The following is a 25,501-nucleotide window of genomic DNA, read 5'->3' as shown; positions in this document are numbered from 1 at the left end:
GTGTGTTCTCCTGTCTCTGTCCTTGGAACACCATGGCCCTATTTGGTGCACCAGCTGACAGCACTAGCAAGAGGCAGTCCCCGAGTCCTGCGTCACCTCCTGCAAGGCCCAGAGCCACACCCATGACCACCCACCTCCCCAGAGATGTGGGCAGTAAAACCTCAGATGGGCCTTACCTGCTCCTCCCATTGGCCTGTTCCTATTTTCATGGATACTCTCATCTCCTGAAGTCTGGCCTTGAGAGTGGCAGGGGCCATGTAGAGAAGAGCAGTTCCTCCCCTGAGGACAGCAGTGCATCAATCAGGGAATCCTCCTCTGAGCTGTGGGTTCTGAATCTCCAGCGGGGCAAAGGGCTTCCCCGCGCCTCCAGCAGCCAGTGTGGAGCCACCACCAGAGGGCAGCAGAGATCACCCAGCAAAGCCACCTGCACACCAGAAGGCTCCAGGTATCACGGGTTCTAACAAGGAGGGAGGGCTGCTCACCAGGACCTGAGACCTGTGGGAAAGATGTAGTTTCTACAGCACCACCTCTGACTCTGATGTAAAATTCTGACTCGCTGTCTCTCAGTTCTGTGCCTTGCAGATTTGTCTCTGTCTCTAGCACAGGTCCAGTACTTCATGCCTCTCCAGCCCGACCCATTCCTGCTAAACTCAGCCACTGTCAAACCTTGCTAAAGCTGGGTCTGTCCCTGGCACTGAGCACACCCTCAGAGTACTGAGGCATAGGATCGATAACCTGTCCTCGGGACAGAAACCTACAATACCTCAATGGCTCCTTAAAAATCCATGTGTACTTGGCAAGGGAGGAATTCTGTTTGGGTTCTGGTGTTCCTCAACAGAGATATAACTTAGGAACCACACTGACCTAAGCCACCTTATACCGCCTGCAGAGGAAACGTGCTCATGGGTTCAGAAAATGCAGACAAACGCCACCTCTGAGCTCAGCCAGGACAAGCCACCCCAGGAGCGAGGCCAGGACACGGAGAGACACGGAGTGTGGACCCAGCCTATGCGACCAGAGTGTAAAGCAGAATTCCCTGGGCTGAGGGTGGGTCTGCAGGGCTGTCCCTCCCTTCTCTGGCCCCTTGGGGCTGAGCCCTTCTCTGAAACCACAAAGCTCCTCAGCAGCAGCCCCTGAGCCCTGGCTGATTTGCATAACCAGCAGGTCTCTCCAGCAAGGGGATAAGAGAGACTTTGCCCAGCCTTGGGCCTTGGTAGCAGAATCAGAGTGACTCCACCATGGCCTGGACCCCTCTCCTCCTCGGCCTCCTCGCTCACTGCACAGGTGCTGCACCCAGGCTCAGACCCACTGCAGACCCAGGGATCTGGAGCAATCCAGCCCCTGACTCTGAGCTCAGCAGGGGGCTGGTTGTAGGGGGAAGGATGGTTATGACCCTGCTGCAGGATGAGAGACTGGAGGGGTGAAATCTCCCCAAATCCTCACTGGCTCTGTGTGACCCTGAGGTGCTACACCTGCCCGGAGAAAAATGAAAATGGACCCCTTTGTTCAAAAGCTCCATACACCAGCCAGGCCTATTGGCCTCAGGGGCCGAAATGATTGGAGGGTGGAAACAGGGGGCCCAGATCCCTGGAGCTCAGGCCAGGTAGGTGAGGGTCTCCTGAGATGAGATCCAGAGCTGAAACCTCTCTTTTCTCTCTTGCAGGTTCTGTGGCTTCCTATGAGCTGACTCAACACCCCCTCGGTGTCTGTGACCCTGGAACAGACGGCCAGAATCATTTGTAGAGGAAACAACATAGGAAGGAAGTATGTTCAATGGTACCAGCAGAAGTCAGGCCAGGCCCCCATGCTGGTCATCTAGAGTAACAGCAACCGGCCCTCGGGGATCCCTGGCTGATTCTCTGGCACCAACTCGGGGAACATGGCCACCTTGACCATCAGCAGGGCCCAGGCCGAAGACGAGACTGACTATTACTGCCAGGTGTGGGACAGCAGTAGTGATGCTCACGGTGACACAGGCAGAGGGGGAAGGGAGTTGAAAACTCCTTTCACCATCTGTGTTACACTTTTCTCCAGCCCCAGAAGGCCTGTGCACAAAGCAATGCAGAAGGTCTGACAGAGGTGTCCAGACCCAAGGTCCCCTGACCTCCCTACATACCCACCCTTCAGGTGGTATCTCCAGAAGGTGTATCAGGGTTGATTTGTAGATCCTGAGATTGTCTGGGCCAGACTGTGTGTGAGAACAAAGGGACTGGCTGGAAGGACAAACAAAAACACTCATCCACTTCTCATTACCACCGCATTTCCGTGTGGTGGCCATAGCCCATTCCTTCATTCAACTGACCAGTATTAGAGTCCAGAATTTTCCAGCTCAGCTGAGCTCCAGAAGCCTTGCCACCATGCCAGCTGGGGATTCTGAGTGGAGCACACTAGTGCATGACCCACTGTGGTGTCACCCCCATCCTGGGCTCACACATGCACCCACCTCTGCCTGGAGCCCCTGACAGCTCACAGGGGTCCTCCTCTCTGGGAAGTGCCCTTGGATCAGAAAACTGCCTCCCCAGGTTTCTGCCCCTTCTCAGAGAGGTTCAGGTGCATGCTGGCCTGAATCTAAGGTCCCAATGCCCTGCCTCACTTTCTTATGTCCTGAAAGGTCCCAGCTTTAGAGCTCCCTGTAGGAATGAGGACTCATCTGATGTCTCACTCTGTGTGGGTCACTTATCCTTCGGCCCAGTCTGACCTTCCTCCTCCTTCCAGATCTCCTACACATGCACTTCTCCATCTCAGAGTCTGCTTCCAGGAACCCAATCCAGGCTGGTGGGCATCCCTGACAGGGTCCTCAGGGACATGAAGAGATCACTATATACCCACATCTGGGTTTTCTCCCCCTTGTTCCCCAATGTGCTTGTCCAATCCCCAGATAGATCAGATTGGCCCTTGTATTTTTATACAGTGAGAAAAGATACAGACACACTAGGTGCTCCGGGTTCTGACAGACAGTTGGAGAGTCACATCCAACCTGATGGTGAATGAGGCACATTGGGGCAGTTGCCTCCTCCTACAAAGTGACCAGAAGATACACAACCAGGGACTGAGACACAAAATGGGTGCAATGTCACTTCTACCTCCCAAATCTTGTACAAGAATCTTTCCTTACACCCACCCTACCAATAAATATAGACAGAAAACTATTCTGGGAAATACAGTTTCAATGCTGTCAATTAATAAGCCACCACAGTCCCCCATCATCCACATGAAATCTATCCACATCCCCAGAAACCACAGTCTGCAAATAAAGAGAATACCAGTAGCCATGCTTCCACCTATATGATAAAAATATCCAGTGAACAATTAAAAACATGTTCATCCTTTCCCCTAAAGAAGATACACAATACCTTTTTCTCTACTAGCGATATTTCTCATTGTTCCAGATAATTTGATATCCTATAACTTCATATTGATACATAAATTTAACTATTGTGAATACATCTGATGCTAGATGGTAATAGTATGACCCAGGAGAACAAAACAGAAACATAGGATTAATATGTATCCAAACATATTCATATCAACATAAGGAAGAAACACTTGTTCCTTCTATTGTCCTCATTTCTGCCACTACATGTGGTCAGTGGTGTCTATAATTACATCTTCACCACCCACTCCAGATTCCCCTTCCCACAACAAATACCTGAGAGAGTCGTCATCCCTGCCAGTTGTGATGACCAAAACTCTATTCTGGAACATTCACCCATTATCAGACCTGCTGAATTGGAATGTGCTGATTTTTTTTTTTTACTGTAATCATAGTCCCAGATAATATTAGGGGATCTCCTGAGTCCATACATAAACCTGCTTCCCCAATTGTGTAGGAGAGACCCAACTGCCCCTTGATAGACATCGGAATCACTGACCCAGTGCCCCCTACTTTTCCTGGTGATTCACTGCCAGAAAGACACAGGAGGGGCCATGGCACCCTCTCAACCACCAGTACAGAGCAGCCAAGATCCCACTGGGTATCATCCCATTCACAACACACAATCCATGTGGCTGATGAAAAAGTCTGTTCCTAAATCATTTTTTCCACATCACTACAGGGTCTACAATCTGTATCAAGCTCAGTCGATGAGGGCAGGACAATTAAGCCCAAGAACCAGGTGACCAAGTAGGACCTGGGGAGACAAGGAGAAGAAGTGAGATGTTCCAGGGTGGCCCAGACCCCTGGCCTGTGACACTCAGTGAGCACACAGTCCCCTGAGGAGGGGGGTGGGGGGGTCTCCACAAGATGCAGCTGCCAGCGCGGCAGGTCTGGGTGGGGCCCCGGGCATCTGCATGTGGAACAGCTCCCAGGTGCCTGTGGTGCTGATCCTCCCAGGACCACACTCTGTGTGGCCTCACTCCTGCTCTCTGGCTGCTCCCAGCACAGGTGAGGGGCCCACAGGGAGGCACAGTGTGCGGCACAGGCAGCCTGCTCTCTCCCACGCAGGGTCCCTGGGGTCAGGTGCTTGCCCTCACCTCTGTCCAAATTGCTCCCTCCCCTCAGTGCTAGACCAGTCACTTCTGACTCAGCCTCCCTTTCTTCCTCCAGGTCCCTCCCCTCTCCTGTCTTAGGAGCTCCATGCCTCCCCTGACCTGAGGCTGCCTCCATCCCTGTCAGTGGCCCTTGGGAAGCCCAGGATTCCCTGCTCTAGGGGTGAGTTCAGGCATGAACATGCATCTTGGTACCAGTGGAAGGAAAGCCGGGTACCCAATCTGGTACGCAGATATGAGCAACCATCTGGGTCTGATTCTGAGGATGCAATTTAAGGACGTGGCCCCCTGAGCATGACCAGGACCAGAAGGGCCAGGACCAGGCTGTCCATTGCTGTGTCAGCTATCATGGCAGCAGAAATGGCTGGCAGTGACTCACAGTGACACAGAAGGATGGGGGATGGGACACAACCCTCCTGTCACAGCCTGCCTCTCATTCCCACCTGCCCTCTGAGCAGCTGTTGGTCAGGCCTTAGGATCAGGTATTCTCCCTGGTCCTGGCCTGACCCTCCAGTGTGGGAGAATCCAGTAAGTTCTCTGTGCTCTGGTCTGTGTTTATCCTAATGAACAGAGTTGGGGGCTATTCTGACTATTTGGATTGTAATTGAGTATTATGGTTGATAGTAAAGATTTGGGGTTTCATTAAATATCGCACGGGTCCCAGATATAATCACATGTTACTCAGGAGGGGAGACAGCTGTCCCAACAGCACAGTCCTGCGGAAACTCCTCCTCTCCTTGGATACAGGCAGCCTGCACGGGCCACAGGGGCCATGTGTACTCGCTTTCCTCAATGAGGCATCCCCACATCCGGAAGTACTGCCTGATGCTTCATGAAGAGGGGACCAGGCCCCTGCTGCCCCAGGCCCTTCCTTAGATTTTACACAAACTGTGGAGGAAGTGCAGCCACCATCTTGGATCCCACCTGGGGACTTTCTCCTGGCACCACTGTCCTCCCACTGCCCCAAATCCCATCACCTGCACCAGGCAGGCCCGACCCTTAGCTCAGGACTGACCCACAGGGACTCACACCCACCCCCAGGCTGACCCTGTGTGGTGGCTTTGCCTGCATTCTGGTCCCAGCTGTCATTCTGAGGGAGGAGACCTTATCCAAGACATGAATACGTTTTTTTCATAAATTGAATTTCTCTTCACAAATCTTTGACTTGTGGTTTTGAAATCAATTTTTAGAGCAATTTCATGAGGTCAAAATGACAGATGAGGAATGTTTTAAGAGGGAAAGCAGATGCTTCCCCAGTTTCCACTCCTGGCTTGAATCAGAGCAATACCTTCATGGGAGTGGGGAGACACAGGACAGAGAATCATTTTCTCCTCACAAAAGCATCACAAGTGCAATTGCAATATTTCATCTAAAATTTATTTATTACTTATTGATATGAGGAACTAAATAAAAAGGTAATTTTTGGTGGGATTCCCTATGACTGAAATGATATTTCCAGGGAATTTTCAGGTCAAAGGATCATGAACGGGTCACTATAGAGAGTTATTCTCCAGAGATTCTCACCATAGGCTTTGTCAACAACATGACTTAATGGGCTGGCACGTCCCTAGTCCAGGTGGCCCCATGCCAAGTGTAGCAGCGCCCCCCATAGGCAGCTTCCAGATCTGAGAGGAAGGAGCTGTCTCCTTCAGGACCTGGAACATTCTGGCTGAAGTTGTTCCACATCCCCTCTCAGCCTGCGCAGCCTTCCTCACCTGGTGCAGGTGACTGTTGCTGCCTGGCACCTGCCAGTCTCTGCTCTTCTCTCTGCCTCTCAGGGACTGGGGACCTGCAGGCCTCTCCCAGCTTCCCTTCCCTGTCAGGTGCACCCCTCCCTCATGTTCCTGTTCAGCTCAGCCAGTCTGTGGGGCGTTGGGGAAAACAGTGCTAGGTCATCCACGTGGGACAAAACAGGAGGACAGGATAAGCGACACGTGTAGCACCCTAGTCTCCCTGTGGCTTTTAGGTGTGTAAGCAGGGAGGAAAGGGACAATAATACTGCCCTGCTAATAACCACTGCCCTCAGCCCCCAGGTGACCTAGGAAGTTCCCAGGCACTGAGCACACTTGTGTCAAACCTGTTCCTACCTCAGCAGCCTCCTCCTGTTCGTGCCTAGCAGGTGGCCTAGAGAACTTGACTTATTACCTGGAAATTGCCTCTTACCACACCTGACCACACCCTCTGTGCCCAGAATCCTCACCTTAGGAGAAAACTCCATATAGTCCCTGAACTGGGTTGGGATCCCAGGTCCTTCAGGTTTGTCCCGTTCTTTCAGATCCTATATCCCCCTGCCCGTGCCTACAGAGGGCATGACTGGGGTCCTCCCACACACATTCCACTGCGTGTTTCTCTTCCTGACTTTAGCAGGGCCAGAGTTCCCTCCTCAAGAGGGATCTATGTCTAGATCATGCAGAATTCCTACGATGCAATGTGAGTCAAACTAATGTGGGTCTGAATAAATGTCTGTCTCTGTTTTGGGGGCATTAGTCCCCAGGCACCCCACCACACATTAGCCCTGTGTCTGCAGTTGACATCAAAAAGAGCCACCCTGAGTCCTGGGTCCCCCATGTGACACCACCTGTGTGACCTCCCACTACCTCAGAGACAGGTGCAGGGATGCCTCAGTGAAACCTGTGCTCTCTTCCTCCAAATGAGCCTGTTACATTTTCATGGGTAATCTAGGCCCCTCATGTAAGAATGCAAGGCGAGCTGGGGCACCTCGGTGGCTCAGCTGGTTGAGCATCCGACTTCAGCTCAGGTCATGATCTCGAGATTCGTGAGTTTGAGCCCCACATCGGGCTCACTGGTGTCAGCCTGTCAGCACAGAGCCCGCTCTGGATCTTCTATCCCTCTCTCTCTCTGCTCCTCCCCTGCTCACACTCTCCTCGAAATAAATAAATATTTTTTTTAAAAAAAAAAGAATGTGAGGCAAGTAGAAGCCACGCATAGAAACCTCATTCCTCACTGTGGCAACAGTCCATGGAGCAGGAATCAGGACCTGAGCTGTAGGTTATGAATCTACACTTTACAAAGGAAGCCTCTGCAATCCAGCAGCCATTTGGAGTGGCCCCTAGGGGGCAGCAGAGATCACCTGCCAAAATCACACGTAGATCCAGCTCCTAACAGGCAAAGGGGTTTAGTAAGCAGGACCTTCGGGACAATTGTTCAATTATTTGCCATTTGTCTATAGTGTCATCCTTCACTCTCACGTTCAAATTCTTCAGGGTATGTGTGTGTTGGGTCCTGCTCATGAAGACACTGCCTATTTAACTAATACAGGTCCGGGCATTTTGTCTCCCACCAACCCATGCCCTAGCTCACCCTAATGAAACAAAATGCTGTCACTGCCCACAAACACCCATCCTCCCTAGGATCACACGTTTCCCCTCCTTCCCCTGTGCTGACAGACTCAGCTGCTCCTCCTTCCTGGAAGTTCCTCCCACCTGCCCCCTCACCTGTCCCTCCACTCACCTCCCTCAAGGAAGGGGGAGGGGACTGGAAAGTTCTGTTCTTCCCTATTCCCAGTGCCTGCAACACAGTGATTTTCTCTGTAAGCTTTTTTCAACTTAACTTATATATTAAGATGTTTGCTACATGTTTTTCCAACAACTGAAGACAACTTAACTATAGTAAACATTCCCTTGAAGAGTTACTAAACTTTAAAGCCCCCTCTCATTATTTTATACCACAATCATTTCTTTGGCCTCTGATCTGACACCAAAATGGGGATGCTGAGTCACAACCTCTATGACCCGCTGCAGGAGTTCATGGCTCAGAGCAGACATTTACAGCACCATGATGGTTTTGTAAACTCCATGTACTCTAGACAGAGGATGAATTTTATTTGGGTTCTGTGGCCAAAAGCTGTGATCTGGGATAGGACCCTATACCTGTGTGAGCCTTATAGTGTCACCTATAGAATGGGCTCAGAAAATACAGTCTCCACCTTTGAGGTCTCAGTGGTCAGACCAGCCAAGGAGTAAACCCAGGACATTGAACTGGGAGGGAGATACCAGCCCCAGACTATGGGACAGGGCTGCCCCTCCCCTCTCTGTGTCCCTTAGGGCAGAGCCCTTCTCCGAAACCACAAAGCTACGCAACAGCAACCCCAGAGGCCCAGCTGATTTGCATAAGCAGCAGGTCTTTCCAGCAAGGGGATAAGAGATGCCTGAAAGGAACTTTGCCCAAGGTCTTGGTAGCAGAATCAGTGCGTCTCCACCATGGCCTGGACCCCTCTTCTCCTCAGTATCCTGGCTCACTGCACAGGTGAGGGGTGTAATCCCCACTTGTGCTCACTGGTTCTGTGTGTGCTCAAAGGGGATGGTCCTGACCAGAGAAAGGGGTGGAAAGAATCTTATTTGTTCAAAGGATCCTTCCCACCAGCCAGTCCCATAAGCTCCTGGGGCTAAGACTTATAAGAGAGGGTACCCTGAGGGTCCAGAGAATCCCTGGGGCTCAATGCAGGCCAGGCAGCTTATGGGATTTCCCAGAAATGGGTCCTTCATCTTCTAGCCCAACCCATTTTTCTCTCTTGCAGGTTCCATGGCCTCCTACGTGCTGACCCAGCCCCCATCAGTGTCAGTGAACCTGGGACAGACAGCCAGAATCACCTGTGGGGGAAACAACATTGGAAGTAAAAATGCTTACTGGTACCAGCAGAAGCCAGGCCAGGCCCCCATGCTGGTCATTTACTATAGCAGCAACCGGCCCTCAGGGATCCCTGACCGATTCTCTGGCACCAACTCAGGGAACACGGCCACCCTGACCATCAGCGGGGCCCAGGCTGAGGACGAGGCTGACTATTACTGTCAGGTGTGGGACAGCAGTAGTGATGCTCACAGTGACACAGGCAGATGGGGAAGTGAGACACAAACCCCTTCCCCATCTGTATCACACTCTCCTCCAGCCTCAGCGGTCTGACCCAGGTCCCCAGACCTCCTATCCACCCACGCTTCACGCAGCACCACCAGAGGATATATCAGGGTTGATCTGGGGGCTCTTGGGATTTTTTTTGAGCCTGAGTATGTTTGGGAACAGAGGACCTGAGTGGAAGGACAAACAGAAAGAAACATCCATCCGCTGCTCCTTACCCCTCCATGTCCATATGGCGGTCATGGGCCGTTCCTTCACCCAACTGACGAATATTAGAGGCCTGAATTTCTCAGCTCAGCTGAGCTCCAGAAGCCCTGCCACCATGACAGCTGGGGATTCTGAGTGGAGCACACTAGTGCATTATTCACTGTGGTGTCACCCCCCCTCCTGGGCTCACACATGCACCCACCTCTGCCTGGAGCCCCTGACAGCTCACAGGGGTCCTCCTCACTGTGAAGTGCCCTTGGATCAGACAACTGCCTCCCCAGGTTTCTGCCCCTTCTCAGAGAGGTTCAGGTGCATGCTGGCCTGAGTGAATGAAGGCCCTGCCTCAGGTTCAGATGTCCTGAAGGTCTCAGCTTTAGAGCTCCCTGCAGGGATGGAGGCCTCATCTGATGTCTCACTGCACGTGGGTCACTTCTCCTTCTGCCCAGTCTGACCTTCCTCCTCCTTCCAGATCTCCTACACATGTACTTCTCCATCTCAGAGTCTGATTCCAGGAACCCAATCCAGGTTGGCCAGCATCCCCGACAGGGTCTTCGGGGACATGAAGAGGCTACTATATAAACACATAAAGCTCCGGTTTGTGCCCCAAATCCCCAATATATGTGTCAAAATCCCCAACAGATTAGATTGTTCCTCGTATTTTTAAACAATGAGAAAAGATGCAGACACACTAGGTGCTCTGGGTTCTGACAGACAGTTGAAGGGTCACATCTATCCTGATGGTGAATGAGGGACACTGGGGCAGTTGCCTCCTCCTACAAAGTGACCAGAAGATACACAACCATGGACTGAGGCACAAAATGGGTGCAATGTCACTTCTACCCCCCAAATCTCGCACAAGATTCTTTCTTCACACCCACCCTACCCCAGAATACAGACAGAAAACAGTTCTGTGAAATACAGTTCAGTCTGTCGATGTTGACACATAATAAGCCACCACAGTCCAACCTCATCCACGTGAAATCCACCCAATCCAGGCAAACCACAATCTCCAAATAAAGAGAATATTGGCAGCCATGCTTCCACGTGATGTGACAAACTATCCAAACTATCCAATGAAAAATTACCAACATGTTCATCCTTTCCCAGGAGGATACAAAGTATACTACTGTCTGATGGTGGTATTTATTTTTTGTCCCAGCTGAAATGATATCCTATAGCTTCATATTGAGACATAAAGTTAACTATTATGAACACATTGGATGTTAGATGATAATGAGATGACCCAGGAGAACAAAACAGAAACACAGGATTAATAGGTTTCCAAACATATTCATATCAACATAAGGAAGAAACACTTGTTCCTTCTATTATCCTCATTTCTGCCACTACCCTGTGGTCAGAGTTATGTCTATAGTTACATCTTCACCACCCACTCCATATTCCCCTTCCCTCAGCAAACACCTGAGTTAGTCAGTTGGGTCCCTGTCAGTTGAGACGACCAAACCTCCATTCCGGAACATTCACCCATTATCAGACCTGTTGAATTGTATTGTGGTGAATTGATGACTACAGTCACAGACCCAGGGAATATTAGGGGATCTCCTGAATCCATACATCCACCTACTTACCCTCATTGTGTGGTAGAAAATCCCTTACCCCTTGACAGTAGCCAGGAATCACCCCAGCCAGTACCCCCTACTTTTGCCGATGACTCACTGCCAGGCAGAGCCAAAGGGTTCATGGTGCACACTCAGCCAGCAGGGCCGTGCGATCAAGCAAAGCACAAAGTCCCAAGGATGACAAGGGAACATTTAGTTGATGGCTCACTGGGGATAACAGTGAGTGCTGCTACCTGCATTCCCACCCCAATTCCTAGACCCGTGAATCCCAACTAGGGGAGAAGCAATACCATATATGTCTAATACATGACAACTGAAAGTACATACAGAGTCCCAGGGGACATGGCGTGAGCCCTGTGTGCTATTGCCACCACCCAGGTGGCAGCAGAGGTCACTTGCCTAGCCACCTGGTGATGGAGTGGGCCTGGTATCAGGGCTCCTAACATGGCAGGGGGAGCTAGTAACCATGACCTAAGATCTGAAGGAAAAGGTATCTTCCTTCTTAAGTATCATGCTTGACACTGATGTACAAAATCCTTTGGCTCCTTATTCCTCTGATCCAGATCTTGCAGTAATTATTTCTTAGGCACAGATCTGGGACTTCAATCTCCTACATACACCCCAGTGGTGTTAAGGCTCTCTTAAGTCTGCAAAGCCCCCAGGACCATGGGACAAGATGGAGGAACAGCATGGAAGTTTTTTGTGTGTTTTTGTTTTTGTTTTTGTTTTGTGTGTGTGTGTGTGTGTCTCTCGTCCCTGAAATACAGCAAGATCAACACTAAACCACCCTGCAAACCTAGAAAATTGATTTGAGGATTAACACAACAATCTGCACAACCTGAACGAGAGAACTTAGCAGGTACGTGGAGCAAAGAGGTGAACTGGGGGAGAAGCCATGGAGCGCAGGGGGCTGTTTTTGCTTGTGGAGAGGGGATGGAGGCGGGGGGTGGGGGAGAATACGGGAAAAGTATCCCCCCCCCACAAAAGCAGCTGGAGAGAAAGTGGAAAAGTGGAAACAGCCACAGGGACTGAACCAAAAAGGGAGAAAGGAGAGGGTTTAAATTCCATTAAGACTCTATAAACAGGGGGAGTGCAGAGGCTGAAACTCTGCAGCTCGATACCTGGCGGTGCTCTGGTGGGAAGGACGAATCCCCGGGAGCAGACTGAAGTCCAGGTGTCTTCAGGACACACGGGAGAGGCAGTTCCCCTGCTGGGAGAGCTCCCCACAGGCAAAGATCCCAAAGGATCCTGAAGAACAACCACATTCGCTGGTGCTGGAACAAGGTCATTAAGAGTGAAGCCTGGTGCCAGATGCGTGTTGTGATTTTCCACAATCCCTGAAGGGCTGCTGCTGCATGATCACATGAACTTTTTCTGGGGCGGGCTGGCACCCAGCCACAGTTTATGGGCATCAGCAACAGCACGGTCCCACGGAACGTTCCTGGGTGGGGCCAGCACCCGGCCATTGCTCTGTGAGACCCTCCCCCAGAGGGTCTGAGTGGGTCAAAGCCACAGTCCCTCAGAAGCGAGGGGTCAAGAAACACAGCTGCATCTGAGATAAAACTCAGGAGGGAGGTGCCACCTGGCAACCTGACAGCTTGGTCACAGTGTAAAAGCAGGGAGTGGACGGAAGCCGGAGACAAAGGAAGGGTGCACGACTGCCGATCAGGGAGAACAGAGTTCTAATACTAGAGACTGGGGGTAGCTGGGTGATGCCATTTTTTCCCCTCCTGCACATGCACATACACACATACAAGCATCACAATAATCCACCCCAGTAAGCTAAGCAGCACCATCTAGTGGAGAATGGGGCCATTACACTAAGCCCCACGCAACTGGGCCAACCTTGCTCTTCAGGAACACAAGTCTCTCCACCTGCTTAGTTTACAGACTATAAAGTGTTTCATAGTTTGACATCTAGGGGAAGACAATGTGATTTCAATAGTATTTCAGTCTGTTCGCTGGTCCATCTATTCAATTTTCTTTTTTTTTTTCTTTTTCGTTTCTTTTCTTTTTCTTGAATAGGAAAAGAGAAAAAAATGTATTTTTATTTTCAATTTTTATTAAAAATATTTTATTTTTTTTCTACAATATTTTCTTACTTTTTTGTAAATTTTTCCAATTCTGTTTTACTGCCATCATTTCATTTTATTCTATTTCATTGTATTCATTTTCACAGGAAGTTCATGACCACTAAACTACCCTGCAAGAAATTTTAAGGGGGACTCTCTGAGGGAGAAAAGACAAGGAAACAAAAAGACCAAAAGCAACAAAGACTAGAAAGGACCACAGAACACCACCAGAAACTCCAAATCTAAAAGAAACATAATGGCAATAAACTCATATCTTACAGTACTCACTCTAAACGTCAATGGATTAATGCTCCAATCAAAAACATAGGGTAACAGAATGGATAAGAAAACAAGATCCATCTATATGCTGTTTACAAGAGACCCACTTTAGACCTAAAGACACCTTCAGATTGAAAGTAAGGGGATGGAGAACCATCTATCATGCTAATGGTGGACAAAAGAAAGCCAGAATAGCCATACTTATATCAGACAATCCAGACTTTAAATTAAAGACTGTAACAAGAGATGAAGAAGGGCATTATATCATAATTAAGGGGTCTATCCACCAAGAAGATCTAACAATTGTAAACATTTATGCTCCAAATGTGAAGGCACTCAAATATATAAATGAATTAATCACAAACATAAACTCATTGATAATAATACCATAATAGTAGGGGACTTCAGTACCCCACTTACAACAATGGACAGATCATCTAAACAGAAAATCAACAAGGAAACAATGGCTTTGAATGACACACTGGACCAGATGGACTTACCAGAAATATTCAGAACATTTCATCCTAAAGCAGCAGAATATACATTCTTCTCCAGTACACATGAAACATTCTCCAGTATAGATCACATACTGGTACATAAATCAGCCCTCAACAAGTACAAAAAGATTGAGATCATACTGTGCAGATTTTCAGACCACAACGCTCTGAAACTAGAAGTCAGCCACAAGAAAAAATGTGGAAAGATAACAAATACTTGGAGACTAAAGACCATCCTACTAAGGAATGAATGGGCTAACCAAGAAGTTAAAGCAGAAATTAAAAAGTACATAGAAGCCAATGAAAATGATAACATCACAGCCCAAAACCTCTGGAACTCTGCAAAGGCAGTCATAAGAGGGACGTATATAGCAATCCAGGCCTTCCTAAAGAAGACAGAAAGATCACAGATACACAACCTAACCTTACACCTTAAAGACCTGGAAAAAGAACAGCAAATAAAACCTCAAACCAGCAGAAGACAGGAAATAATTGAGATTAAAGCAAAAATCAATGCTATTGAAACAAACAAACAAACAAAAAAAAAACAGTAGAATAGATCAATGAAACCAGAAGCTTGTTCTTTGAAAGAATTAACAACATTGATAAACCCCTAGCCAGTTTGATCAAAAAGAAAAAGGAAAGGACCCAAATAAATAAAACCAAGAATGAAAGAGGAGAGATCACAAGCAACACAGCAGAAATAAAAACAATAATAAGAGAATATTATGAGCAATTATATGCCAATAAAATGGTAAATCTGGAAGAAATGGACAACTTCCTAGAAACATATACACTACCAAAACGGAAACAGGAAGAAATAGAAAAGTTGAACAGACCCATAACCAGTAAAGAAATTAAATTAGTAGTTAAAAATCTCCCAAAACACAAGAGTCCAGGGCCAGATGGCTTTCCAGGGGAATTCTACCAAACATTTAAGGAAGAGTTAACACCTATTCTCTTGAAGCTGTTCCAAAAAATAGAAATGGAAGGAAAACTTCCAAACTCTTTCTATGAAGCCAGCATTACCTTGATTCCAAAACCAGACAAAGACGCCACTAAAAAGGAGAACTATAGACCAATTTCCCTGATGTACAAGGATGCAAAAATCCTCAACAAGATATTAGCCAGCCGGATCCAACAATACATTTAAAAAAATTATTCACCACGACCAAGTGGGATTTATACCTGGGATGTAGGGCTGGTTCAATATCCGCAAAACTATCAGTGTGATTCATCACATCAATAAAAGAAAGGACAAGAACCACATGATCCTCTCAACAGATGCAGAGGAAGCATTTGGCAAAATACAGCATCCTTTCTTGATAAAAACCCTCAAGAAAGTAGGGACAGAAGGATCATACCTGGAGATCATAAAAGCCATATAAGAAAGACCCAATGCTAGTATCATTCTCAATGGGGAAAAACTGAGAGCTTTCCCCCTAAGGTCAGGAACAAGACTGGGATGTCCACTCTTGCCACTGCTATTCAACATAGTATTGGAAGTCTTAATCCCAGCAATCAGACAACACAAAGAAATAAAGCCATCCAAATTGGCAAGGAGGAAATCAAACTTTCACTCCTTGCAGACGACATGATGCTCTATATGGAAAACCCAAAAGATTATACCAAAAAACTGCTAGAACTGATCCATGAATTCAGCAAAGTGGCAGGATATAAAATCAATGCACAGATATCGGTTGCATTCCTATACAACAACAATGAAGCAACAGAAAGAGAAATCAAGGAATCAATCCCATTTACAATTGCACCCAAAAACCATAAAATACCTAGGAATAAATCTAACCAAAGAGGTGAAAAATCTACACACTGAAAACTATAGAAAGCTTGTGAAAATATTGAAGAAGACACACACAAAAAAAATGGAAAAAGATTCCATGCTCCTGGACAGGAAGAACAAATATTGTTAAAATGTCAATACTACCCAAAGCAGTCTTCATATTCAATGCAATATCTATCAAAATAACACGAGCATTCTTCACAGAGCTAGAACAAACAATCCTATGATTTGTATGGAACCAGAAAAGACCCTAAATAGCCAAAGCAGTCTTGAAAAAAAAAAAACAAAAAAAACAAAGGAAACATCACAATCCTGGACTTCAAGCTGTATTACAAAGCTGTAATCATCAAGACAGTATGGTACTGGCACAAAAACAGACACTCAGATCAGTGGAACAGAATAGAAAACCCAGAAATAGACCCACAAATGTATGGCCAACTAATCTTTGACAACGCAGGAAAGAATATCCAATGGAATAAAGACAGTCTCTTCAGCAAGTGGTGCTGGGAAAACTGCACAGCAGCATGCAGAAGAATGAACCTGGACCATTTTCTTACAGCATACACAAAAATAAACTCAAAATGGATGAAAGACCTCAATGTAAGACAGGAAGCCATCAGAATCCTAGAAGAGAAAGCAGGCAAAAAACCTCTTTGACCTTGGCCGCAGCAACTTCTTACTCAACACGTCTCCAGAGGCAAGGGAAACAAAAGCAAAAATGAACTTTTGGGACCTCAACAAAATAAAAAGCTTCTGCACAGCGAAGGAAACAATCAGCAAAACTAAAAGGCAGCCAACAGAATGGGAGAAGATATTTGCAAATGACATATCAGATAAAGGGTTAGTATACAAAATCTACAAGAACTTCTCAAACTCAACACCCCAAAATCAAATAATCCAGTGAAGAAATGGGAAAAATACATGAATAGACACTTCTGCAAAGAAGACATCCAGATGGCCAAATGACACATGAAAAAATGCTCAACATCACTCATCATCAGGGAAATACAAATCAATACCACAATGAGATACCACCTCACACCCGTCAGAATGGCTAACATTAACAACTCAGGCAACAACAGATGTTGGCAAGGATGCGGAGAAAGAGGGTCTCTTTTGCATTGTTGGTGGGAATGCAAACTCGTGCAGCCACTCTGGAAAATAGTATGGAGGTTCCTCAAAAAAGTAAAAATAGAACTACCCTACGACCCAGCAATTGCACTACTAGGTATTTATCCAAGGGATACAGGTATGCTGTTTTGAAGGGGCACATGCACCCCAATGTTTATAGCAGCACTATCAACAATAACCAAAGTATGGAAAGAGCCAAAACGTCCATCGATGGATGGATGGATGGATGGATAAAGAAGATGTGGTATATATATATATATATATATATATATATATATATATATATATACACACACACACACACACACACACACACACACACACACACACAATGGAATATTACACAGCAATCAAAAAGAATGAAATCTTGCCCTTTGTAACTACATGAATGGAACTAAGGGTATTATGCTAAGCTAAATTAGTCAGAGAAAGACAAATATCATATGACTTCAGTCATGTGAGGGCTTTAAGATACAAAACAGATGAACATAAGGGAAGGGAAGCGAAATATAAAACATTTTATAAAAACAGGGAGGGGGGCAAAACATAAGAGACTCTTAAATATAGAGAACAAACATAGGGTTGCTAGAGGGGTTTGGGGGGGGGGATGGGCTAAATGGGTAGGAGCTTAAGGAATCTACTCCTGAAATCATTGTTGCACCATGTGCTAACTAACTTGGATGTAAATTTAAAAATAAATTACAGAATGTAAAAAAAGTCTATAAAGCCCCCTCTCTCTGAGAACACACATTGTACCCCCCTCTTTGCTCTGAGAGCCTCCTGTCCTGATTTCTAAGAGAAGTTCCTCCTTTCCCCCCTAAACCGTCTCCAGGGGGCTGGTGCCAATTTTCTTTTCTTTTTCTTTTTCCATTCCAAGGACACAGCAGCTATTCAATAACCATTACTCAACCTTATACATTATATTAAATATTTTTATTACCTAATGCATTTTCCCTAGCAACTGAAGTCAAAATCATCATTTCAATTTCACATGAAGTATTCTTAGAATTCAGCCAATTTCATTCTCTTATACTCAAATCACATCTTTTGAGTATGTGATATGTCCCTGCCCCAGCCACACATTGGAGATTCTGAGACACAGCACTTACCACCTGTCCAAGAGCTCATGGCCAAGGGTAGACTCTTATAGCAGCTCCATGGACCTTTAACAACTCCACGTGCACCTGGCAAGGAGGAAATTTTATTCAGGTTCTGGCTCTCACAAACTGTGATCTGCAGTAGAACGCTGCTCCTGTCTCAGGGTTTCCCTGGAGTAGGGGTGAGGAGGGTCACTGCACTGGGGCCTGGGAATGTCAGAGGAGACTCAGTGTGGAAATGCTCTGGAGATGGAGCTAGAAGCAGACCAGCTCGAGGCCCCCACCACAACACAACGATGGATGAGACACTTGGAACTCCTGGATGATATTAACCACCTTCCTCCTGAGCCAGAATGGAGCAGAGGAAAGACCGGGAGCCCAGGACAATCTCAGCATCACCACCATGACTCTGGCCACCTTCATGACGGCACCCAGAACGATTCAGTGAGCATGATTTCAGGTTCCCTGAAAACACAGATAGACTGTTTCTCAGTGGCCAGAACAGCCCAGGATGTAGGCCAGGGCACAGACTGAACGGGGGCTACAGCTCCAGACTAGTGACTACCAGGAGGAGGATCCCCTGGGCTGGGGGTGGAGACTACAAGGGATACCTGTCCTCTCTGTGCCTTGGGGCTGAGCCCTTCCCCCTTCTCTGCAACCACAAAGCTCTTCAGCAGCCTCTAAAGGCTGATCAACGTGAGGGCCTGAAGGCCCAGCCTCTCAGCCCACCTGGGGAAACTGGGAAAGGCCATCTCAACAGCAAAGCTCCCCTATAGCTGATTCCTCCCTCTGCCCATCCTGCCTATCCTGCTTCCCACCCAACCCTTGCACAGGGGTTGGTCCCAATCACTCTCCCTGTAAACCTCCTGCAGTCTGGCTCCATCCCAGTATCAGCTTCTAGGGGAGAGGGGACCACCTGCATAGAGGTGTCACCTAGCCATCTGTCATCCACTTCCCCAGCTTCTGGGATATGCAACAAGAAACTTGAACAGAACTTACTAAGAGATCCCTTGTGTGTCATGTAATTTAAAAGATTGGGAAAAAATTGGGGGTGCCTGGGTAGCTCAGTTCAGCAGCCGACCTCAGCTCAGGTCATGTTCTCACCGTTTGTGAGTTCGAGCTGCATCGAGCTCTCTGCTGTCAGTGTGGAGCCCGCTTCGGAACTTCTGTCCCCCCCCCCCCCCGCTCTGCCCCTCCCCAGCTCATTCTCTCTCTCTCAAAAATAAATAAATATTAACGATAATTTAAAAAAATAAAAGATTGGGGAAAAGTAAAATATCTGTAATCATCGTGCATCTTTGCATCTTTACAATTTTTTTTTTTGAAAAACATTATTTCCTCTTGTCATGTGTTTTAAACTGTATTTTTTCCTCCCAAACTTGGGGCTGCCAATTTGAATCATTCAATCTAGGGAAGAGTCCCACTGTTTAACCTAATTGGCAAAGCCAGTCCTCACTGTCCAAGGTCCTATTCAGACGTACTTATGTTAGAAACTGTCTGGCTCTAGTTGTCAACACAAGTAAACATCTGGATGGGTATTTCGGGGAATATTGTAAAATCACTGAAAAGCAAAGGATGTGTCTGGAGAAATGGTCAAACAATAAAGTGAGGTCGATTTTATGTGATTATCTATTTTATAACAACTTTTTTAAAACAAGGTAAGTCTCTAGGCTATTTGCCACTATGGAACTAGCATACGCAGTGCAGTAACTACTATGGTATATGACACGTGTAGTTATAAACAAATGTGAGGGTGTGTGGGCTTTTAGGAATAATGAAGTAAGAACCGAATGTAAATTACGTTAGTATTGGTAGCCATCAGGATGGAGCGCTTTGTATGAATGTAATAAAGGAGGCTGCACCACCCTCTCTAAGAATGTGCTTTGTCCAGCGAGGACCTGCCAGGAGGCTGTTCCCGGTGGAAGAGCTGAAGGAGCTGTGGCTGCTACAAAGCCACCACCTGCCACGCAGGTCCTCATGAAGGGAGTGTACCCCTCCCGGGTATCAATCCAAGACTTTGGAAAGGGCCTGGAAAACTGGGCTCCGCTATGCAAACATCAACCCACCTGGTCAGGTGAGGCTGGAACCACAGGGCGCTGGCCACGCCCACTCCAGAACCCCGCCCCCCAACTTCCTCCACACACCGCCCCCTAATAAATGTTCCCTGGAGTATCAAACACAGCCGGCACTAGTATGAGCAGAGTAAGCCACTGTCGTTACATGTAAAATTTAAGGGAGGACCCCAAAACTCGTCATCAAAATAATATTTAATGCAATCTTTTTTCACATCGTAATGCAGAAAAATCCCGTAATAAATATAACATCAAAACTGTAAGTCAGTTCAGTATCCGCCCCCCCACTCCACACTGGAGTGACTCGCTTCACTCGCCTCACCCCAGGCCGTGTTTGCAAGGGTTAGGTGGGTGTCAGGGAAGATGTTGGACTAGAGTCCGGCCTCTGCATCCTCCCGCCTGCCACCACCACTGGAGCCTTTCCCGGGCCTCTGTCTGGCCAGCCCCTTCTGAGTTCCAGCCCTTTCTGAGGTTTAGCCTCCCTCTACTGCTGGTCTCTGCTGCCCCCTATTGGACTGTCCCCTCGGGACTGCACTCCAGGCGGCTGTATTGGGAGAGTTGGGCGTTAAAGCACTGAAAAGTTCCCAAGCTCCATCCTTCAGTTCCAGGCTGGCTCCACCTCATGTGCAAAAAAAAAGCCTGGTCCTCTCAGGTCTCTGGCTGGTACTGGTAAGTCCCAAGACACAGTCTTTACACCAAGTCGCTGTGTGTCTTAGGAAAGAAACTCTCCCTCTCTGTGCCTCAGTTTATCAGTCGAAGGAACTAGAAGGTCCCCACCAGGGTCATGAGTCTGTGACATCTACAGAAGCAGTAGAATTCTCTTTCCATTTGCTGGAGGAAAGCTGGAATGTGGACCCACAAAGGAGTAGGGGTCTCCAGGGATCCTGGGGATCCCTCAGAGTGGGGCTCAGAAGCTGCAGAGCCAGACCCTGACTCCAAGAACTCTGAGAGATTCCAGAACCTCTGTCACATCCCCAGACAGATACTTTGTTACACACACACACACACACACACACACACACACACACACACACACACCATGCACAACTGTGAGATGAGAAGGCCCAGCTGGCTTGAGTTTGGGGATGGGGGGGTGGTGGAGCAAGGTGCTGGAGAGACCTGGACTTAGGCAGTCTCTGGGGCTTGTGGAGTACAGAGCGGGCAGGAGACTGGTCAGCAGGAGACAGGGGCACCCTCTGACATGGGAAGCAGGACAGAAGTGATTGGACAAGGGCACACCCTGACACTCCATGGGAGAAGGGCTGGGGCAGGGCACAGAGGAGGCAGGGACCCTCAGCAGGGGGTCTACCAAGGGGGACAGATGGACCTGGACTCCTCTGGCCCAGCCTGAATCCAGCCCTCGGCGTATCTCAATCCAGGAAGGAGGTGAGGGGGCAGGCCTGGGTGGGTCAGAGCTGCAGCTGCACCATCTGGGAAGACCCAGCCCATCCCTCAAGTGTCCCCAGGAAACAACCAGACCCAGATTTCTGACTGCAGCCACCACAAGAGGATGTGGTTTGTGGCAGTGGCGGCCCAGAGGCTGTGGCAGGTGCAGGGGTAGGGGAAAAGAGGCACAGCTGGGGATGCTGCCTTTAGGGAGAGCCCCTTCTTCCCAAGACCTGGGGCTGTCCCCCAGAGAACCACAGCTTCTGGGCCCTGGGTAGTAGGTGAGTGTCACACCCACACAGGGGTGCCAGGAGGGAACAGCTTCGGTCTGGACTCCTAGGGCACATGCCACTCCAGCCCCCATGGTACCAGGAACCCAAGGTCAGAGGCAGGCGTGGGCCTCATCCCATGGATAGGATGATCTCCTGTCAAATGTAGCAGGAAAGTTAAGGAGTGCCTGACTCAAAACATGGGACACACAACTCTTAAAGGGACCTCCCAGGAAAGTCACTTTGGCAGGCCTGGGAGGCCTCATTTAGGGCTGCTGACACAGAAACTAGAAGCCCTGAGGGGCTGCAACCCAGATTTGAGCAGGTGTATTAAAAGACCTTGTGGCAGAAAAGGCAACTGGAAAGCAAGAGAGGCGCTGGGTGACAGGCGGGATCCTACAACCTGCTGCTTTCAATTCTCTCTTCACCGAGCAGTAAGACTTCACCAGGCCCAGAGAGCTGATGCACAGACATCAACAAAGCATGTCCTGGAGCCGTGCAAGGGCCAGCCGTCTGTATAGAATCTACTTGAACATCAATTTCTTCATCCTCAAATAGGTGAAATGATCTCAGCTCAGCCAGCAGCCGGCCCCGCTGTCTGCCTCAGCCTCATTGCATTACGTATTATATTCCTGGGCTTTCCAATGGCCCCCAGCCCAAAGCACCTGTGCAGTCCATCCCTCCTGCACCTCTGCCCAACAGAACCCAAACCCCACCTCCCTTGGAACCAAAGCATGAGCCTTCCAGGTGGACAAAGGGCTGCAATGCAGGGGAGGAGCTCACTCCTAGATTCTAGATCACCCTGCAGCCCACTCCCAGAACACCCTTGGCCCCAGCTTTCATCTCCTCTGGACCTTAGTTTTCTCACTTGTAATACAGGGAAACGCCCCCCAGGACATGCCAACAGTTATTCTAAAGCCCAAAGTCCGAGGATGGTGGAAAGGGAATGGACATTCATTCAACACCTGCTACATACTGGGGCTTAGCATTCACATGATCTCATTCATCTTCATGACTGCCCTGCTACAGAGGAACTGTGTCCATTTTACAGATGAGGAAAATGAGGCCCAGAGGTGACCTAAGGCTAGGTTTCAACATTCATGAGCCTGACATTACTCCTTGAGTGAGGGATATAGAATCACTCCCTGCAGGGCCCTTGACTGGCTGAGAAGCTGAGATGACCAGAGGGAAACCAGCCAGGATGGACCAACCCTGCCAAGGAAGTGGAGTGTGCAGGGACCCAGCCTGGGAGACTGGTCAGAAGAGAAGCCCTAGCCCCAGTCCCACCCCAAGGAACTCAGGCCTTGGTGATTCCTGATTCACTGGGCACTCAACTGCTTGCTGTGGTCTTTTCAAGTCCCAGGGAGATGCTCCACAGACCTGGGTCACCCTTAGGAATATGGAAATAAGGCAGGTCAGGTATTCCCCACCCAGGGCCCCAGGGGCAGGAACTGTGGGCTGGCTTCAGTGGGAGGGGGTGGAGCCCAGAATCTGACCACAGCCGGGCAGCTGGCAGATGTCACTCTGAGGGAGATCTCCAGGGGTAACAGCCATGGGCCCTGGAGAGGACTGGGCACTGAGTGCAGGGACCAGAGAAGGCCCAGACAGAGGACAAGACTATGTGGGCCAGGCACACTGGGACCGCTGCTGCCAACAAGAGGGACCTGAGGCACCTGCCAGCCCCTCTCCTGGAAGTTCAAGCCGAGCTTCCACCCTGAGGGCAGATGAGGCCCGAGACAGGCCAAGTGTGCTGTGAGGCTCCTGGGGGACAGAGCCCTGGCCCCAGGCAGCACTGTCCCCTACTGCTGCTACACCTGGCCATGGGCACCCATGGCTCGCTGCCCACAACACAGCATCATCGAGCAGAGCCCCAGAGGGAAGGAGCCTAAGGTAAGGAGCCAAAAGATCACGGCAGGGGAGGATGTGGAGTTCCCTAAGGTGGGAGCCAGGAGTGGACATCCGAAGAGGAGAGCAGCAGTGAGGGGAAGAGGGGGGAGAAGGAAGAATGGGCCAGAGAGAAGGGGCCTGGGTAGACACCGGCTGTATTTAAAGTGCTGACATCTGTCTTGCGCGGATTTTTTTGCATTGATTTTTTGTTTGTAATACTTTCAATTCTGTATTAAATATATTTAATTAATATATTTAATATTTTTATATTTAATTATTATTAATATATTTAATAATTATATTAAATATAAAAATATATTTAATAATTAAATACAATTCTGTATTCTGTATTAAAATATCGTACGTCTTGATGACGGAGTTTTGGGCATCCCTTAAATTTTGGACTAGTGCTGCACCTGCCTCACCCTTGTCCTCTGGGTAGGGCAGAAAGAGGCAGGCAGGAGCAGGATGTGCCCAGCAGGCACTAATCGTTTTAGGGGCAGAAACGCCCTCTGTAGCCCCACAAGTCAGATCCTGCTGTTATCCTCATCTTGCAGAGGAAGATAGAGGTCCAAAGAGGTAAGGTGACCTTCCCAAGGAAGGTCACACAGCACATAGGCACAGTCCCAGCACTGGTAAGAAGCCAGAGGACTGAACCCTGTGACCTCATCAGCATGTCCTGTGTTGAAACAAAATGGCGCAACATTCTGAAGGGGTGCTCTGCCAGGCAGTTAGAGAGGGGAGCAAGGGCTTGTCTGAGTCTCCACCAAGGATGTCCACTCTGCAACTCATTCATAAATATTCACAGGGGTCAGGCCTGGGGACCCAGAGTGGGTGGGCCTGAACCAAGGGGGTCATGTCCAGGCGTGGGGACAATCAAATTGGTCTGACAGGTGAAGAGTCACTGACACGTGATGTGACCACTCCAGGCACCCGGAGCGGCCTGGGCTGAGGAGAGAGAGAGGTTGTGCAGGCACAACAGGGCACTCTGTGCTGCGTGCAGTGTCTTAATGTGCTGCGTCCTTGATCTTGGAGTCCAGAAGAGTTGTTGAGGGATTTAGGTAGCAGACCGTCACAGTCGGATTCATGTTTGGAAAAACGGCTCCAGATAGGAGATTGATGTGAGGCCAGATTAAGGACCCAGGAGAAACAACGGCCAAAGCCTGCATCTTGGGGATGGGGAGGAAGGATCAGGTACCAAGACCACCTATGAAATTAGCAAGTGAATTTAAAGTGACTGTACCAGAGGTTGACCGGGAGGAATGGGCACTCTCATGGACTGTCTATAGACGTCCAAAATGTACAACCATTTTAACAATATGCAGCAAGTCATTTTTTAAGTATATTTATTTAAATTGTGCAATTCCACTTCTATGAATTCATGGTGGGGGAGAGGAAAATAATCCAAGATATAACAAAATGTTTATAAACAAGAATGACTAGCTCAACATTACTAATGGTGGGAGAAAACTGGAAATAATCTAAATATCCAGCAGAAAGGGTGTGGCCAAATACAGTATAGAACATCAATCATAAGGAATCTTCCACAAACCCTCAAAACTATGTGCAGGTTTTTAAAGTATGTGTACATTTTCAAAAGCCTGCCCGAAATAATAGAAAAATGTCAATGGTGTGTCTCTGGCTAATGGGACTTCACCTAATTTAAAACTTTGCTTTCTAATTCTATACTTTTGAAAATGTTCACAGGAAGATATATTTGGTTTTTATCTTCTAAAATAATTTTTTAATTTATTTTTTTGGGAGAGCACAAGCTTCTAAAATAATTTTTTTAGTTTATTTTTTTGGGAGGGGCAGAGAGAGGGGGACAGAGGATCTGAAGCAGGCTCTGCGCTGACAGACTGA

At 48.2% G+C, this 25,501-nt stretch overlaps 2 protein-coding genes and 2 gene segments (V, D, J or C); all 4 read left to right on the top strand.

The window, feature by feature from the left end:
* LOC122203332 (immunoglobulin lambda-1 light chain-like) overlaps positions 1–25,501 on the top strand; it is a 614,033-nt gene that overhangs the window by 508,575 nt on the left and 79,957 nt on the right. The gene's annotated exons all lie outside the window — the stretch shown is intronic.
* The window catches only part of LOC122203331, an 803,799-nt gene that overhangs the window by 739,558 nt on the left and 38,740 nt on the right, over positions 1–25,501 (top strand).
* LOC122203328 (immunoglobulin lambda-1 light chain-like) overlaps positions 1–25,501 on the top strand; it is an 814,466-nt gene that overhangs the window by 773,433 nt on the left and 15,532 nt on the right. Inside the window, exons 1-2 of one of the 8 annotated variants that reach the window (XM_042910048.1) lie at positions 8,694–8,754; positions 9,026–9,316. The exons of 5 other annotated variants lie outside the window; for them this stretch is intronic. In XM_042910048.1, coding sequence (XP_042765982.1) covers positions 8,709–8,754; positions 9,026–9,316 — 337 coding nt within the window. In that variant the 5' untranslated portion in view covers positions 8,694–8,708. Of the gene's footprint in view, positions 1–8,693; positions 8,755–9,025; positions 9,324–25,501 lie in introns of those variants that run through there. 2 more of the 8 variants (XM_042910045.1, XM_042910044.1) reach the window with 2 other exon arrangements.
* LOC122203330 overlaps positions 1–25,501 on the top strand; it is a 277,599-nt gene that overhangs the window by 246,346 nt on the left and 5,752 nt on the right.

The sequence above is a fragment of the Panthera leo genome, chromosome D3, assembly GCF_018350215.1.
Source record: "Panthera leo isolate Ple1 chromosome D3, P.leo_Ple1_pat1.1, whole genome shotgun sequence".
Classification (NCBI taxonomy): Eukaryota; Metazoa; Chordata; class Mammalia; order Carnivora; family Felidae; genus Panthera; species Panthera leo.
This window is presented reverse-complemented; position numbering and strand designations above follow the sequence as displayed.